Source organism: Hemiscyllium ocellatum, chromosome 12 (assembly GCF_020745735.1).
Source record: "Hemiscyllium ocellatum isolate sHemOce1 chromosome 12, sHemOce1.pat.X.cur, whole genome shotgun sequence".
NCBI classification, from domain to species: Eukaryota; Metazoa; Chordata; class Chondrichthyes; order Orectolobiformes; family Hemiscylliidae; genus Hemiscyllium; species Hemiscyllium ocellatum.
Genome location: NC_083412.1, coordinates 72,291,781 through 72,307,005, shown reverse-complemented (window position 1 = coordinate 72,307,005; position 15,225 = coordinate 72,291,781). Strand labels below are relative to the sequence as shown.

The 15,225-nt window shown below is 40.7% G+C and overlaps 2 protein-coding genes across 3 annotated transcripts in view; one reads left to right on the top strand and one right to left on the bottom strand.

Moving 5' to 3' along the window:
• cmss1 (cms1 ribosomal small subunit homolog) overlaps positions 1–15,225 on the top strand; it is a 366,499-nt gene that overhangs the window by 121,641 nt on the left and 229,633 nt on the right. For both annotated transcript variants that reach the window (XM_060833691.1, XM_060833692.1), the window contains one exon: positions 7,349–7,404. In XM_060833691.1, the coding sequence (XP_060689674.1) occupies positions 7,353–7,404 (52 nt within the window). In that variant the 5' untranslated portion in view covers positions 7,349–7,352. The remainder of the gene's footprint in view (positions 1–7,348; positions 7,405–15,225) is intronic.
• filip1l (filamin A interacting protein 1-like) overlaps positions 1–15,225 on the bottom strand; it is a 147,900-nt gene that overhangs the window by 62,658 nt on the left and 70,017 nt on the right. The window lies entirely within an intron of this gene.

Sequence of the window (15,225 nt, the reverse complement as noted above, 5' to 3'; positions counted from 1 at the left end):
TACAGGATTCTTAAGGGGGAGGGAGAACAGCCAAAAGTTGTGGTACACATCGGTAACAATGTTGTTCTCAGCACAACATCGTGGGCTGAAGGGCCTGTTCTGTGCTGTACTGTTCTATGTTCTATGTTCTAAATTGAGGGTTTGGTTAAGAAAAAGAAGGAAGCATATGTCAAGTATAGACAGGAGAAATAGACTGAATCCTTAAGAATATAAATGCAGTAGGCATATACTTTAGAGCGAAAACAGGATGGAAAAAAGGGACATGAGATAGCTTTGGCAAATAGAGTTAAGGAGAATCCAAAGGGTTTTACAAATACATTAAGGACAAAAGGGTACCTAGGGAGAGAATAGGGCCCCTTAAAGATCAGCAAGGCAGCCTTTGTGTGGAGCCACAGGAGATGGGGGAGATACTAAACAAATATTTTGCATCAGTGTTTACTGTGGAGAAGGACATGGAAGATCTAGAATGTGGGGAAATAGATGGTGACATCTTGAAAAATGTCCATATTTCAAAGGAGGAAGTGCTGGATGTCTTGAGATGCATAAAGGTGGATAAATCCCCAGGACCTGATCAGGTGTAACCTAGAACTCTGTGGGAAGCTAGGGAAGTGATTGCTGGGCCCCTTGCAGAGATATTTGTATCATTTATAGTCACAGGTGAGATGCTGGAAGACTGGAGGTTGGCGAACATGGTATCATTATTTAAGAAAAGTGGTAAGGACACGCCAGGGAGCTATAGAACGGTGAGCCTGACATCAGTGATGGGCAAGTTGATGAAGGGAACCCTGATTTACATGTATTTGGAAAGGCAGTGACTGATTAGGGATAGTCATCATGGCTTTGTGCATGGGAAATCATGTCTCACAAACTTGATTGTGTTTTTTGAAAAAGTAACAAAGAGGATTAATGAGGGCAGAAGAGTGGACACCATCTATATGGATTTCAATAGGGCGTTCGACAAAATTCCCTATAGGAGACTGATTAGCAAGTTTAGATCTCATGGAATACAGGGAGAACTAGCCATTTCGATACAGAACTGGCTCAAAGTTGGAAGACGGAGAGTGATGGTGGAGGGTTGTTTTTCAGACTTGAGGTCTGTGACCAGGGAGTGCCACAAGGATCGGTGCTGAGTCCACTACTTTTCCTCATTTATATATATGATTTGGATGTGATCATCGGAGGTATAGTTAGTAAGTTTGCAGATTACACCAAAATTGGAGGTGCAGTGTACCGCAAAGAAGGTCACCTGAGATTACAACGGTATCTTGATCAGATGGGCCAAATGGCTGAGGAGTGGCAGATGGAGTTTAATTTAGATAAATGCGAGGTGCTGCATTTTGGGAAAGCAAATCTTAGCAGGACTTATACACTTAAAGTAAGGTCCTGTGGAGTGCTGCTGAACAAATAGACCTTGTAGCAGGTTCATTGCTCCTTGAAAGTAGAGTCGCAGGTAGATAGAATAGTGAAGAAGGCGTTTGGTATGCTTTCTGCATTGAGTAGAGGAGTTGGGAGGTCATGTTGCAGTGTACAGGACATTGGTAGGCCACTTTTGGAATATTGTGCGCAATTCTGTTCTCCTTCTTATCAGATATTCTGAAACCTGAAAGGGTTCAGAAAAGATTTACTTGGATGTTGCCAGGGTTGGAGGATTTGAGCAATAGGGAGAGGCTGAATAGGCTGGGGCTGTTTTCCCTGGAGCATTGGAGGCTGAGGGTTGATCTCATAGAGGTCAGCGAAGAAGGTTACATTAGAGTACAGATCTTGATCAAATAGGCCAATGGGCTGAGGATTGGCAGATGGAGTTGAATTTAAACAAATGTGAGGTGCTGCACTTTGGAAAATCAGAGCAGGACTTATACACTTAATGGTAAGCTACTGGGGAGTGTTTCTGAACAAAGAGCCTTGGAGTGCAGATTCATAGCTCCTTAAAAACAGAGTTGTAGGTAGATAGGATAGTGAAGAAGGTGTTTGGTATTCTTTCCTTTATTTGTCAGGGCATTGAGTAGAGGAGTTGGGAGGTCATGTTGCAGTTGTACAGAACATTTATTAAGCCACTGTTAGAATATTGCGTGCAATCCTGGTCTCCTTCTTATCAGATATTGTGAAACCTGAAAGGGTTCAGAAAAGATTTACAAGGATGTCACCAGGGTTGGAGGAATTGAACTATAGGGAGAGGCTGAATAGGCTGGGGCTGTTTTCCCTGGAGAGTCGGAGGCTGAGGGGTGACCTAATAGAGGTTTATAAAATCACGAGGAGCATGTATAGGATAAGTAGAGAAAGTCTTTTCCCTGAGGTGTGGGAGTCCAGAACTAGAGGTTTAGGGTGAGAGGGGAGAAATGTAATAGAGACCTACGGGGCACTGTTTTCACGCAGAGGGCAGTGCATGTATGGAATGAGCTGCCAGAGAAAGTGGCGGAGGCTAGTACAATTGCGACATTAAAATGTATCTGAATGGGTCTATGAATAGAAAGGGTTTGGAGGGATATGGGCCAAGTCCTGGCAAACAGGATTTGATTACATTGGGATAGCTGGTTAGCATGGATGAGTTGGACCGAAGGATCTGTTTCTATGCTGTACATCTCTATGACTACAATGTGTTTTAAAATTGCATTTTTTTGTTCCATGACAATTTTGCATCATCTATTTTCCTGCGTAGCACTTTGTGACCCATAGTATGTTCAAAGTGATACATAAAACGAAGTTGTATTGCTGTGCAGAACATGATGGATTCGGAGCTTCTGGGAAAGTGGCTCATTAAAATTGAATTGTGTTAAGAACAGGTAAATATTCTGTCGTTTCTTTCAATTTTCTGTGAAAGGCAGTGTAACTTGTCAACCTCCACAGGATCTCAAATACATTTAGACTAGAATGTGGTGGAAATACCTGGACTATAGACAAAACATGCATAATTTAGTAAATTACCTTGTCTTCTTCTGTATAGCCATACTTATCTTTACGGATTGTGTCTGCATTTTCCGATATCTAACTATATTGTTATGCAGCAGACAACCCACCCCCCCCTCCTCCACAAAGTATATAAATAAGATAGTTTAGAACCGTACCTTTTCCTCAGGGTAAGTGTAAGTTGTTTTGTTCTGGATGCAGTTTGATTAGTGAAACTACCACTTTATTCATACACTACAATGAAAATGCAGGCACTATAATAGTTAAGGAAAAGAATTGGTTTAACTGTAACTATCAAAATGTTTAACAAAATAATATATGTTATAACTACTACTAATTAACTTTCAATATATTAACACCCACAAACACACCCTTGGCAAAGGCAAATTCAGTAAATTAGATTAACTCACATGCAATTCTAGTAGTAGGAACAGAACCCTGGCTTTTAGCTGTAACAAAGAGAGGAATAAGAGCTTCTATATCCAGTTTCAAGACCCCAGCAACTGTTGCTGAAGGCTAAAACTTCCTTGGCTTTACTTGGAATAAGGGCCAAATAATGTGAGGGATAGTGTATCTGCAGATGCCCACCGTCAGCCCAGAGCTGTCAAGACGAATATATGAACGTGTATGGAGCAGTATTGGACTAAAAGACAAAATAAAGCAGTTAAGAGCAATTTGAATCTGTCAAAGAATGTGTTACCAGTGAATAGAACCTTAAATCGCATGTTCCAGTTTGGGAAATAGAGTGTCATTAGTTCTAACGAGTGCTGTGGATCACGAGCTCATTGCTTTGTGTCACCTTTGCCTGATCTGTGTCCTATTTATACACACACACACACACACACACACACACACACACACACACACACACACACACACACACACACACACACACCTGTACTCACTGTGCTAATTTAGACTAAATGGTAACTAAGTTATGTGCTAGAAAATATAACCATGTCTTCTTTCCCTAAATTCTGAGAAGGGCCTTTGGGAAGATGTATCTTTGTATCCTGTTTTGTAAAATGTGTTTGTAATCTTAAATTGTAACTTGTAATTTCTTGTAATTTATGGAACCTAAGTCCATGGCAATAACTATGTTCCTCCAGTCAGTTAATGCATTTTTATCAACCCTTTTCCACATAGAACAACTGTCCAGTTGGAGAATAGGTTAACTGGAAAATTTAGTAAACTTTATGTGTTCGTTATTGTGCAGTCATATTCAATATGGCATTAGAGTTGTATGATCAATCAACTATATTCAAAATTCCTGCTTGAGGTAGTCCCTGATTTAATCTTGGGCAGGAAATGACTGCGCCTTCCTCCACATGAATCTAATCAGAAACAAAAGTTCTATTATGTGTTGCTGAAGGAGCTCTGGCCAGTTGAATTGACAGAAGAAAGTTTCTTAAATTTAACAACAGTTTTGTGTCTTGTTGAGTGTGAGCATCTTTCCAAGCAAAATGTTACATTCAGGAGCTATAAGTTATATATCTAACCGATCTTAGAAATGTGGGCAGTGGATGCATTTTGCATTACTGAACAGGTAAGCAAGCTACAGGTGTAATGAATGTTCTAGAAAATCAGACTTTTTCAGCAATACTATAAAACAGCAGTTCCATTGTCTTGTAGATTAAACATTCAAACTTGATCTGTAAATGAAACCTCTGCTTTATATTGAAGTGTTTTGAGTAGCTTTTCACCTCGACCTGGGCGATGTTAAATCTCTGCTGTTGAAATTTGAATGGAAACACTCTATTTAAGGACATTAAATCGCTACAGAGTCATGGAGATGTACAGCACGGCATACAGACTCTTCAGTCCAACTCGTCCATATCCTAAATCAATCTAGTCCATTTGCTTGCATTTGGCCCATATCCCTCCAAACATTTCCTATTCATATCATCATCGAGATGTCTTTTAAATGTTGTAAATGTACCAGCCTCCACCGCTTCCTCTGGCAGTTCATTCCATACATGCACCCACCCTCTGCGTTATTACTGATGAATCTTTGTTATTTTTTCGGGAGGTGATGTTTTCCTGTTGAATGTATAACTTATTAAGATTGTTCTTTTTGGTCATTATCCGATCAAACAACAACATTTACAAAGTTGCAAATTCATTTTTTGGGAGACCTTTCTGAATAACTAGACAATCATTAGTTATTGAATTTGTTTAAAAACAAAAAAAAGACTAATGGTGCACCACCTCAGCAAAGATGTAGATGTGAACAAGCTGGGGAGGCAAGGTCATTAGGTTAGTGTTATTATGTCATCTGTATCAAATTGCCTGAAGAGTTAACATCATCTCATCTGGGTTTAATTCCTCAATATGTGGGGGGTGTTTTCCTTCAAAGAAGGAATATTACCCTGCAGATTACCCTTCATAGATAAATGAAAATGGGAAAATGCTGGTATTAATTGGAGCTGAAATTCCATTAACTTTGAGAGTAACACTCTCGTGGTATATGGATAACCTCTGAAGATCAAAATTAAGTTACAGACTTTTAACTCATCTATATTTTTGTAATCTATATTGCAAATTCAGTTAAATGAAAACCAGATTAATATTAAACTTAAATCAAAAAAAACTATATCAAAGAAACTCATTGCCACAGATTACAGCTGTCACATTCACAGTAAGTGACTTTGTTGTTGATGATCAAAATTAAAAAAGATTATTTGGACTATAAATGAGACAAATTTAATAGCAGCGGAATTTTTGAGGTCTGTGTCCCATCTGAGCTTTGCAAGTATAAAATTTTCAGAGAGAGGAGCACAGATTTTTAACAAGAATGGACAATCCAGTGTTGTTCTATAAATACTTCCTGAAATTTCAAAGTGTTGCAAATCAGATGCAAGTCTGAAAATTCAGTAGACTGCTTATAATGTGGTTAGTATGTCAGTATACTTTAATAATGCCATCACAATCATCACATGCAACCTGAGGTTATAAATGTCTTGGACTCCATCTTACTTGGGACAAAAGAGAAAGTTTCCATAGTCTCAGAGGACCACAGCACTGCCCTCCCATTAGAGTGACAGCTGGTGATGTTTAACCTCAGGCTTGCCACACAGTTAGCATCATTCTGCATCACAAATCAGCTGTCCAACCAACTAAGCTAAACAATGCGCTTACCTGGGACTACTTGAAGCATTATACACAATTGAAAGCATGCTGCTCTTTGTAGCCCAACATAACCCAGGCACATGCCTGTGACTGTAATGTTATAGAATACGCTGAAGTGTAATAAACAATTTGTTGAATTATTCAAGACCACATTGTCCATGTCTAGATCTTATGTTATGAGAGCTAACATGAGTGTTGCTGCATCAGGTAAAGATACTCTGTTGGAGGTAAATCATACATCAAATTGTATGACATTTAAAGGAGAAACAACAAGATGGATAGTTCCTGGTAATTCCCGGGATACAATTAAGTGATTTTACAGCCGACAAGGGAGCCATTCAGCCAGTTCCATCTTTGGCCAATCTCGGAAAAAGCTACCCACCCAGTTTCCAGCCCATCTGCCCTTAAATATTCTCTTTTTCAAATATGTATTCCCCTTTTAATTGTGATTTTTTGGCAAGACACTCAAGTAATATTCTGTGAAAATAAAGGTTTGGAAAAACTAATTTGAGTTGTTTGATGTTGATCTGAAATGAACTGACTCACTGACCAATGGATATACTGTTATCCAATGTTACAAACGTCCTATCCACTTTATTCTGTCAGGTAGCACAAGATTAGTTACTCCTGTAAAGGTTGAAATCCTGTGACATCGGAACCAAAGAAATAAGAGCAGGAGAAGGCCATTCGGCCCCTCAAACCTGCTTTGTCATTTAATAAAATGATTGATCTAATTGTGACCTTAATTCCATTTTCCTGACTGCCCACCATAATCTTCGACTCACCTATCAATCAAAAATCCATCCACCACAGCCTTTAATATATTGATGATTCAGCCTTCACTATTTGCTGGAGAAAAAAAATCTGAAAGTTAATGTTCCTCTGTGAGAAACCATCCCTCCTCATATCCATCTTCAATGAAAGATGCCTTAGTTTTAAACAATGTCCCCTCATTGTAGATTTCTCTATGAGAAGAATCATCCCTTCAGCCATCTACCAAGCCCCTTCAGAATCTGTTGTGTTACAATAACTTGTATTCCCTATTTCGAGTTAAACAGGAGTTTGCCAACTTTTCCCTGACATCCCCATCTCCTCTGACTGGCTTCCTGTTTTGATTTAAACTGGATATTGTGCTCTTTGTATTTGTCTTCATGTGGTTTCTTCCAATTTTCATGAAAACAGACTGAGAACACTTGGTGGACCAAGGATGAATCACTGCTTCACTATTCATCCCTTAACAACACTTGTCATTGATCTAGTGACGGGATGTGATTCTATGTGACAGTTCCGTTGAAGTAATGTTTTAATTTTCCAGATTGATGATCGTAACAGAAAAGAAGATTGAACTCTGCCACTCAGCAACGATAAAAGGTACTGCCTGTATAAATTGACCATATTTAATTAGGGAATAATTTCCAATGCTGCAGTATTTTTAGAATCATCTTGAACATGCGGAGTCAATCCTGGGATATTGAGCCAACATGTACAAGTTAATTCCAAAAATAGCACCAAGATGTGGAACGTAGAGTATCTCAGGGAAATGTTGCCAGTTTGTGATCTTAAATAGGAAATGATTATTTGTGGCCCTTGACAACTGTTAATGGAAAAACAGACTCTTTATTTATGATCGCATTTATATAGGTTTGAATTTCCATCAGGACGGTACTGTTATAAGTATTTTCAGAACTTTTAATGTACGTAGCCCCTTTTAGCACATTAGATTTTTGCTTTTGAGAAGCCTGTGCAAGAAAGCGTATTGCAGTGATTCAATAAATGAAAATTAGAACTTAATTTTTGTTTGTCAAAACACATTAAACACTTGCTTGCTGGTGAAAATTCATTGTTCAGCCATTTGTATTGTAGTTCGATAAGCTGATTGAATTTATTAAAGATTCAATCCCCTGTTATTTATCATCCCTGCATCTATGAATAGGAAATGTTTAGAAGGATGTGGGCCAAATGCAGGCACGCAGGATTAATTGAATCTGGGAAACTTGGTCAGCATGGAAGGTTGGACCAAAGGGCATGTTCCCATATTTTATAATTCTATGAATACCTAATTACATGGTGAAAGGAAGGAGGTTGGGGGAGAGTGGTGGGAGTGAGGGTGGTTTGAGTGTGTGGGAATCTGGAATGTACTGCCTTGGAAGGATACCTGAAGACTGCAACCTCACAGCCTTTAAAAATACTTCGATGAGCACTTGAAATGCCATAACATTCAAGGATATGAGCCAAGTCCTGGAAAGTAGAACTAGTATAAATTTAGAGTAGTTTAGTCAGTCTGACATCCTGGGTCAAAGGGCCTCTTCTGTACAGATTAGTTCTGTGATTCTACAAATGATAGGATGCTGAAAACTAAATGCTTGAATTTATATCATGCATAGTCCTGCTGTTGATGTATCAAAGTTTAGGAAGAATTGTAGTTAATAAATAAGTCGTTACTGTATTTCAATTAGCAGAAATGTTATTGTTACATTAAAAACATTATAGCTCAGGAGAAGAATGTATAGTTTCCAATCAAAACAGTTGTTTCCTATTATAGAAAAAGACCAGACACTATGGGATGAATATGGTGGGGCTTGAATGATGTGGGCAATAACAATAAATCTGCAAGTATCATGTGAGATGTCCAGCAAGTCCTTTCTTGAGATCAGTAACAACAGGTTGTATTATTCCAGCAGAGTTCTGTGTATTGAAGATGAGATTTTTGCTTTTTGCATTAACTGCAACTGCAGATCTCACCTCATTTGTGTGCAGCTTCCTGTCCTACCACCTGCTGCAATGAAACTTGATGCCAAGAATTGCCAACTTGTAAGTTGGAGCAGCCTCAGCTCGCTGCTTCCATCTCTGGACTTTCATTTGTGGTACCTGAAGCCCACATTTCAGGACACGCTTCATGGAAAGTGATCGCACCAACATCAATGCCCATGGACACTGGTATCATCCTGCCATATCTCTGATGCACAACTCTGCTGCTCAGCAATGCCGCCCCTTGCTGCGAACTTGCAACTATGATTTCAATGCTGCTGTAAGGACACTTTGCGTGCAGGGACAGGCACCCAGCTCACATGCTAGACCAGCTGCATTTCTGAACTGCTCATTCACTACCTTAGCGCTCCCTCATCTTGAGCTGACCTGGATGTCACAGCAGCTACCAAGCTCACACTGTCATGTTGTACTGTTTAGCACAGATACAAAGCCTGGAAGTTTGTCATAATTGTCAGCTGTTTCAGTCAAGTCAAGGGCGATATCCTTCAGTCAGAGGGTCCAGGAACAGTAAGTCAAAGGCAGACTTGAATACCTCTCGAGGGACTTGGTCACTGCTGTTCAACAGCTTGGGGCGCTCAAAGTCAGGATCCTCACTTTGTGAGTGGCTAGGATACAAGATAGCCTGCCACCCATCTTGCTTATTTATGTAATATTATGGGACATTTCCTCCTAGAAAGACAGAAGGAAAGGCGTTAAGCAAGATGAAAATGGGTGGCGCATCTGTTTGTGATGGTGCAGGTAGGGGAAAGGGGTGAGGTGTTCCTTGGAGGGAATAGGCAGCACAGAGGGCATGTAGGATTAGCAGTGTGGGTGTTGGGGGAAGGGAGAGTAAGGGAAAGTGTTGTATGCAGGCCATTCTCCTATAATGCATGTTTTGTTCATGTTAATTTGCTATAACGCACTTGAGAAATTGAGGGCAGTGTTTCTAAAGAGCAAACTTTTAAAGTGTGCATTGGTTATAATGCGAATCTGGTCTCATTAGTTTAAATGGTGCTGCTATTACACAATTTTGTCATAACATGGGATTGAACGAGAACGGAGCTACTGTGTTATAGCAGAACTGACTGTAGTGAGGTTGGCAGAGCATGGGCATTAGTGGGAGGTGAATGTATGAACAGAAATAGAGTGTGTGTGCATGTTATTGATTGAACCAGACTGGCACAGTCTGTTGGTATAGTCTCTGCTGACCCTTGGGGAGGATGGTGACTCTGCTGAGCTACTCCATCGACCAGGATTTCCAAGTGCCTGTTGGCAAAGTTCGCTGGCAAATTCCCCTGGTCAGCCATGTCATAAACCGTGCAGGGTAGTTGTGGACTGACAGTGTTTGTCAGGGAGTGCAACAGCCTTTCAAAGTGATGTTGTCACTGGGCTAGTAATTCAGAAACCTAGGCGATGATCTGGACACACTGGTTTGAAACCCACCATGAATTCAATTTTTTAAAATCTGGAATTAAGAGTTTAATGATGACCATGAAACCAATGTCAATTGTTCTTAAAAAAAAATCCTCTGAGCAAAAGAAACTGGTGTCCTGATCTGGTCTGACTGACATGTGACTCCAGACCCACAGTGGCCATGTGGCTGACCTTGAACTGTTTTTTGAAATCGCCTAGCAAGCCATTCAGTTGGATCAACTGCTGAAAAGGAAGAAAGGAAAGAAACCGGACAGATGACCTGACATAACCTGAGGCACCAGAAATAACAAAACCAAACTCAGTCCTGACAACCGTGCAAAATCCTCCTTACTAACATCTGGGAGCTAGTGCCCAAATGGGGAGAGCTGTCTCACAGACGAATCAATCAACAGCCTGACATAGTCATACTCACAGAACCATGCCTTGCAAAAAATGCCCCAGATACTATCATCACAGTTCCTAGCTATGCCCTTTCTTAACTACAGAACAGATTTACCAGAGGTATACATTAGGAGAGGGCTCCCTCATCTGATGAATCAGCAATCCTCCATCTTGAACAGCACTGGAAGGAAGCACTGAGTATGGCAAAGTGCAGTACCTACCCTGGTTGAGGGATTTCAATGTGGCTCAGCAGCAGCACACCTGATCGAACTGGTGAACTCCTAAAGGCATTGCATCTACAAACATTCATCCTCTCCATCACCAAAGATCAGTAGCAGCAATGCATACTATCTACAAGTTGCACTGCAGAAATTCAACCATACACAGCAACTTCCAAATGTGCAACCACTTCCAAATGTGCAACCACTTTCAAAGGACAACAGTGGCAGATACGTGGGAACATCACCACTTGCAATATCCCCTCCATGACACTAAATATTCTGACTTGGAAATATATCACATTGCTTCAGTGTCACTGGATCAAAAATCTGAGCCTCCATCCCTAATCACTTTGTATGTGGATCTGGAGATCAGAGTCAAAAAGTATGGTGCTGGGACAGCGCAACTGGTCAGGCAGCATCCGAGGGACAGGAGAATCTATGTTTCGAGCATGATGAGAGCTTATGCTCGAAACGTCAATTCTCCTGCTGCTCTGATGATGTCTGACTGGCTGTGCATTTCCAGTGCCACACGTTTTGACTCTGATCTCTAGCATCTGCGGTCCTCACTTTGTCCCTACCTACAGCACATGGAATGCAACAGTTTGCGAAGGCAGCCCTTGACTGCCTTCTCAAGGGCAATTAAGGATGGGCACTAAACGCTGGCCCTGCCACGATACCTACGTCGAATTAATGAGTGATTTGTTTTTTAAAAAGCTTAAAGCAGAACAGGAGAAAGGGAACAGAGCTGTGAATAAGTTGAAATTCACAGAGGACAAGTGATTGATGACTATCAAGGAACACATTAGTTGAGTCATGTCTGAAGGTAATAAAATCATTGTTGAGGGTTTGAGTAAATGATTATTATGGAGACTGTGACCAAAAGCTTGAAGGAGAATATGTTTTTTGAGGGAGGAGGAGTTGAGGAGCTTTGAGAGACAGCTCCAGAGAGCAGATCATAGACATGAATCAAAATAAAAGAGAATCCAAACAGACCTAAGCCAGAGAGTAGATTGCCGAAATTGGTCAAAGTAAAGGAAAATTCACAAGAGACGGGATCCAATGGAATAGAATAGAAGGAAGCTTGTAGTAAGTTGTATTAGTATGATTGAGTACAATTATGGATGAAGAAAATTATAAATTTGATTTGTTGTTGGTTTGTGCACTGGAATGTGAAGTATGGTTATTGGTTAAGTGTCTGGTTATTCTGATTATTTCTGTCATAAGTAAATAGAATGTTTTTTCCACAGAAATCCTATTTCAGTCTTACCAGTACTGTATTGGTATGAACAATTAAATTAATTAAAGAAATACATTTTCTCAAAACATTTCTAAAAGAAAATATTTTAACAACTTACTAATAATAAGAAAATACATTGCTGATTCACAGATCAGGTCAAGGGTTGTTGAATGAATGATTTTATTGTCACATGTATTTGGGTAAATACAGTGAAAAGTGTTTTGTCACCACAATCTAGTGCCATTTTAGATTACAAAATGAATAGAATGAAATTACTTAGAGCTTCATCCTGTTGTGAGCCTCACTGGAGTCTTTCACAGAGCAGTCCCATCAAACTGCAGACTAAAGAGTTTTTCCTCTGGTGAATATTTGCATCCAGAAGGTACCAACATTTCTGGAGTATGACTCATTGGCTGCAGCCTGTTGGAGGCCTCACTTACTGGGAGTGACCTTCATTTGGAATGGGTGGGAGTGAGTACTTGGAAGTAAGCTCAGTATTTCTTTGTGAGAAATATTGAGCGTAGTTTGAACAGTTCCCACAGCAACGCACATCATGTGACATCAGTTCAAAAGAGCAAAAATGGTGTCTAGGGTACAATTTTTGTTTGTAATGGTGTCTGGAGACTGCTGATTTCAAAAAAATGTTTCTTGTTGCCAGTTACTAAGTCTTAATAAAACTGCATAGTTTAACCAGTCAATGAGGGAGGAAAAGAAACCAAGATCTACACATTTTACCAATTCCAGTTATGTAAGAATAGGGAAATAAAAATAACTGAGAATCGATGGATCTGATATTCTGGTGTGTGCGCCAGAATGGATCTGGTCTTAATCCCAACAAAGATTGCAAGATCACTGAGAGGACACAGAACTGTATCCATATAGAATGGGTTCCAATTCCACGAGATATACCATTGCAGATTTTGTATTCATCTTTATCATTACAATGGTGTCAATCACTCTATTCGTGGTCCATGTGTGCTGCCCAACCCTATTACAGGGGAACTCATGAAAAACCAAACAACTCCCACACAATCTGAACTGAATATTCTCCAGACTAAGACGGAACTAGATGTGAATCATTAAGCTTTATTTCACGGACAGTAAGTGCAGAAACATCGTAAGAGCCATAATCAGTATTGCTCGGAATAAATTACCTCAAAGCCTTTTCAGGAACAAAACAAACAAATAAAATATTGAACCTGTGCAATTAACTTGCTTTGAACTTTTCCTGGTCTGCTTTTTGATCCTGATGGAACTAGTCTTGAAAAGACTTGGATGTTCTGCACCATTAGGCGAGGCTTCTCTCTCAGGCCAAGCAGTCTGACTGCTCCTGTCTCTCTTCAATCTTTCTTAAAAATTACAGAACACCAGGTTTTAGTCCAAAAGGTTTATTTGGAAGCACTAGCTTTCAAAGTTCTTCATCAGGTGGTTGTGAAGCAGGACCACAAGACACGGAGTTTATCGCAAAAGATTACAGTGATATAATGATACATTGAACAAACCTAGATATTTAAGTTTTTCATTTTTTAGATTTTTTGCTGGTTTCAGTTCTTTAATATGTAACTCCCAGAACTTATTTTAAGTTGCATTCTCAAGATAACTTCAGGTTTTATAACAGAAGGTGACATCTCAGCTCAGACAATTCCTTAAAGTTGTGAAGTGTATCCCAATCTTGAATCAGACTAGTTCTATTTCCAAAGTGGAATTTACAAAATATTGTATGGATTAATTGCCTGCATTGACTGCTTGCAGGTTCTGCATTTTTTGAGCACCAAGAGGTGCGAGAGAGAGGAGCGAAGGATTTCTGGGAAGTCATATATTTGTGTGGTTGCATTACCCGAAACACTACTCGGGTAGTGTCTCCCACCCATCCTCCTCCTCTAACCAAAAAAAAGGTTTTGTGCGCCAGATTGGTAAGGTAACGAGTTTATTTTTTATTCCTTATTTTTCAATAGTGTCTTTGGGAATTTAGAAAAGTGGGAATGGAGGTGAGGGCAGTTGAATGTTCCTCCTGCAGGATGTGGGAGGTAAGGGTCACCACTAGTGTCCCTGCTGACTACATCTGCGGGAAGTGCACCCAACTCCAGCTCCCAAAAACCGCGTTAGGGAACTGGAGCTAGAGCTGGATGAACTTTGGATCATTCGGGAGACAGAGGGGGTTATTGAGAGGAGTTACAGGGAGGTAGATGGGTTACAGTCAGGGGACGGAAAGTGAACTGGCAGGTAGTGCAGGGATCCCCTGTGACTATTCCCCTCAACAATAAGTATATCGTTTTGGATACTGTTGTGGGGGGAGGGGGGTACTTACCAGGGGAAAGCAGTGGGGCACAGGGTTCTGGCACAGAGTCTGTCCCTGCTGCTCAGAAGGGAAGGGGGAAGAGGAGCAGAGCAGTAGTCATTGGGGACTCCATAGTTAGGGGGACAGATAGGAGGTTTTGCGGGGACAAGAAAGACTCACAGTTGGTGTGTTGTCCTCCCAGGTGCCAGGGTTTGTGATGTCTCTGATCATGTTTTTGGGATCCTTAAGAGGGAGGGGGAGCAGCCTCAAGTCATGGTCCACTTAGGCACCAACGACATAGGTAGGAAGAGAGGTGAGGATTTAAGGCAGAAATTCAGGGAGCTAGGATGGAAGCTTAGAGCTAGGAAAAACGGAGTTGTTGTCTCTGGTTTGTTGCCTTGCGAGGAATAGGGAAAAGGAGGAGTTGAACACGGAGCTACAGGGATGGTGCAAGAGGGAGTGTTTGGATTCTTGGATAATTGGGGCTCTTTCTGGAGTAGGTGGCACCTCTACAAGCAGGATGGTCTTCATCTCAACCAGAGGGGTACCAATATCCTGGGGGGGATATTTGCTAAGGCTATTGGGGTGGGTTTAAACTAACCCAGCAGGGGGATGGGAACCAAAATTGTAGTTCGAGTATAGAAAAGGTTGAGAGTAGGGAGGTCCAAAATCAAGTTTCACGGACGCAAGATGGCAATGGCAAGCAAGAAGTTGGTTTGAAGTGCGTCTACTTCAACGCCAGGAGCATCTGGTCTAAGGTGGGTGAACTTGCAGCATGGGTTGGTACCTGGGACTTCGATGTTGTGGCCATTTCAGAGACATGGATGGAGCAGGAACAGGAATGGCTGTTGCAGGTTCCAGGATTTAGATGTTTCAGTAAGAACAGAAAAGAT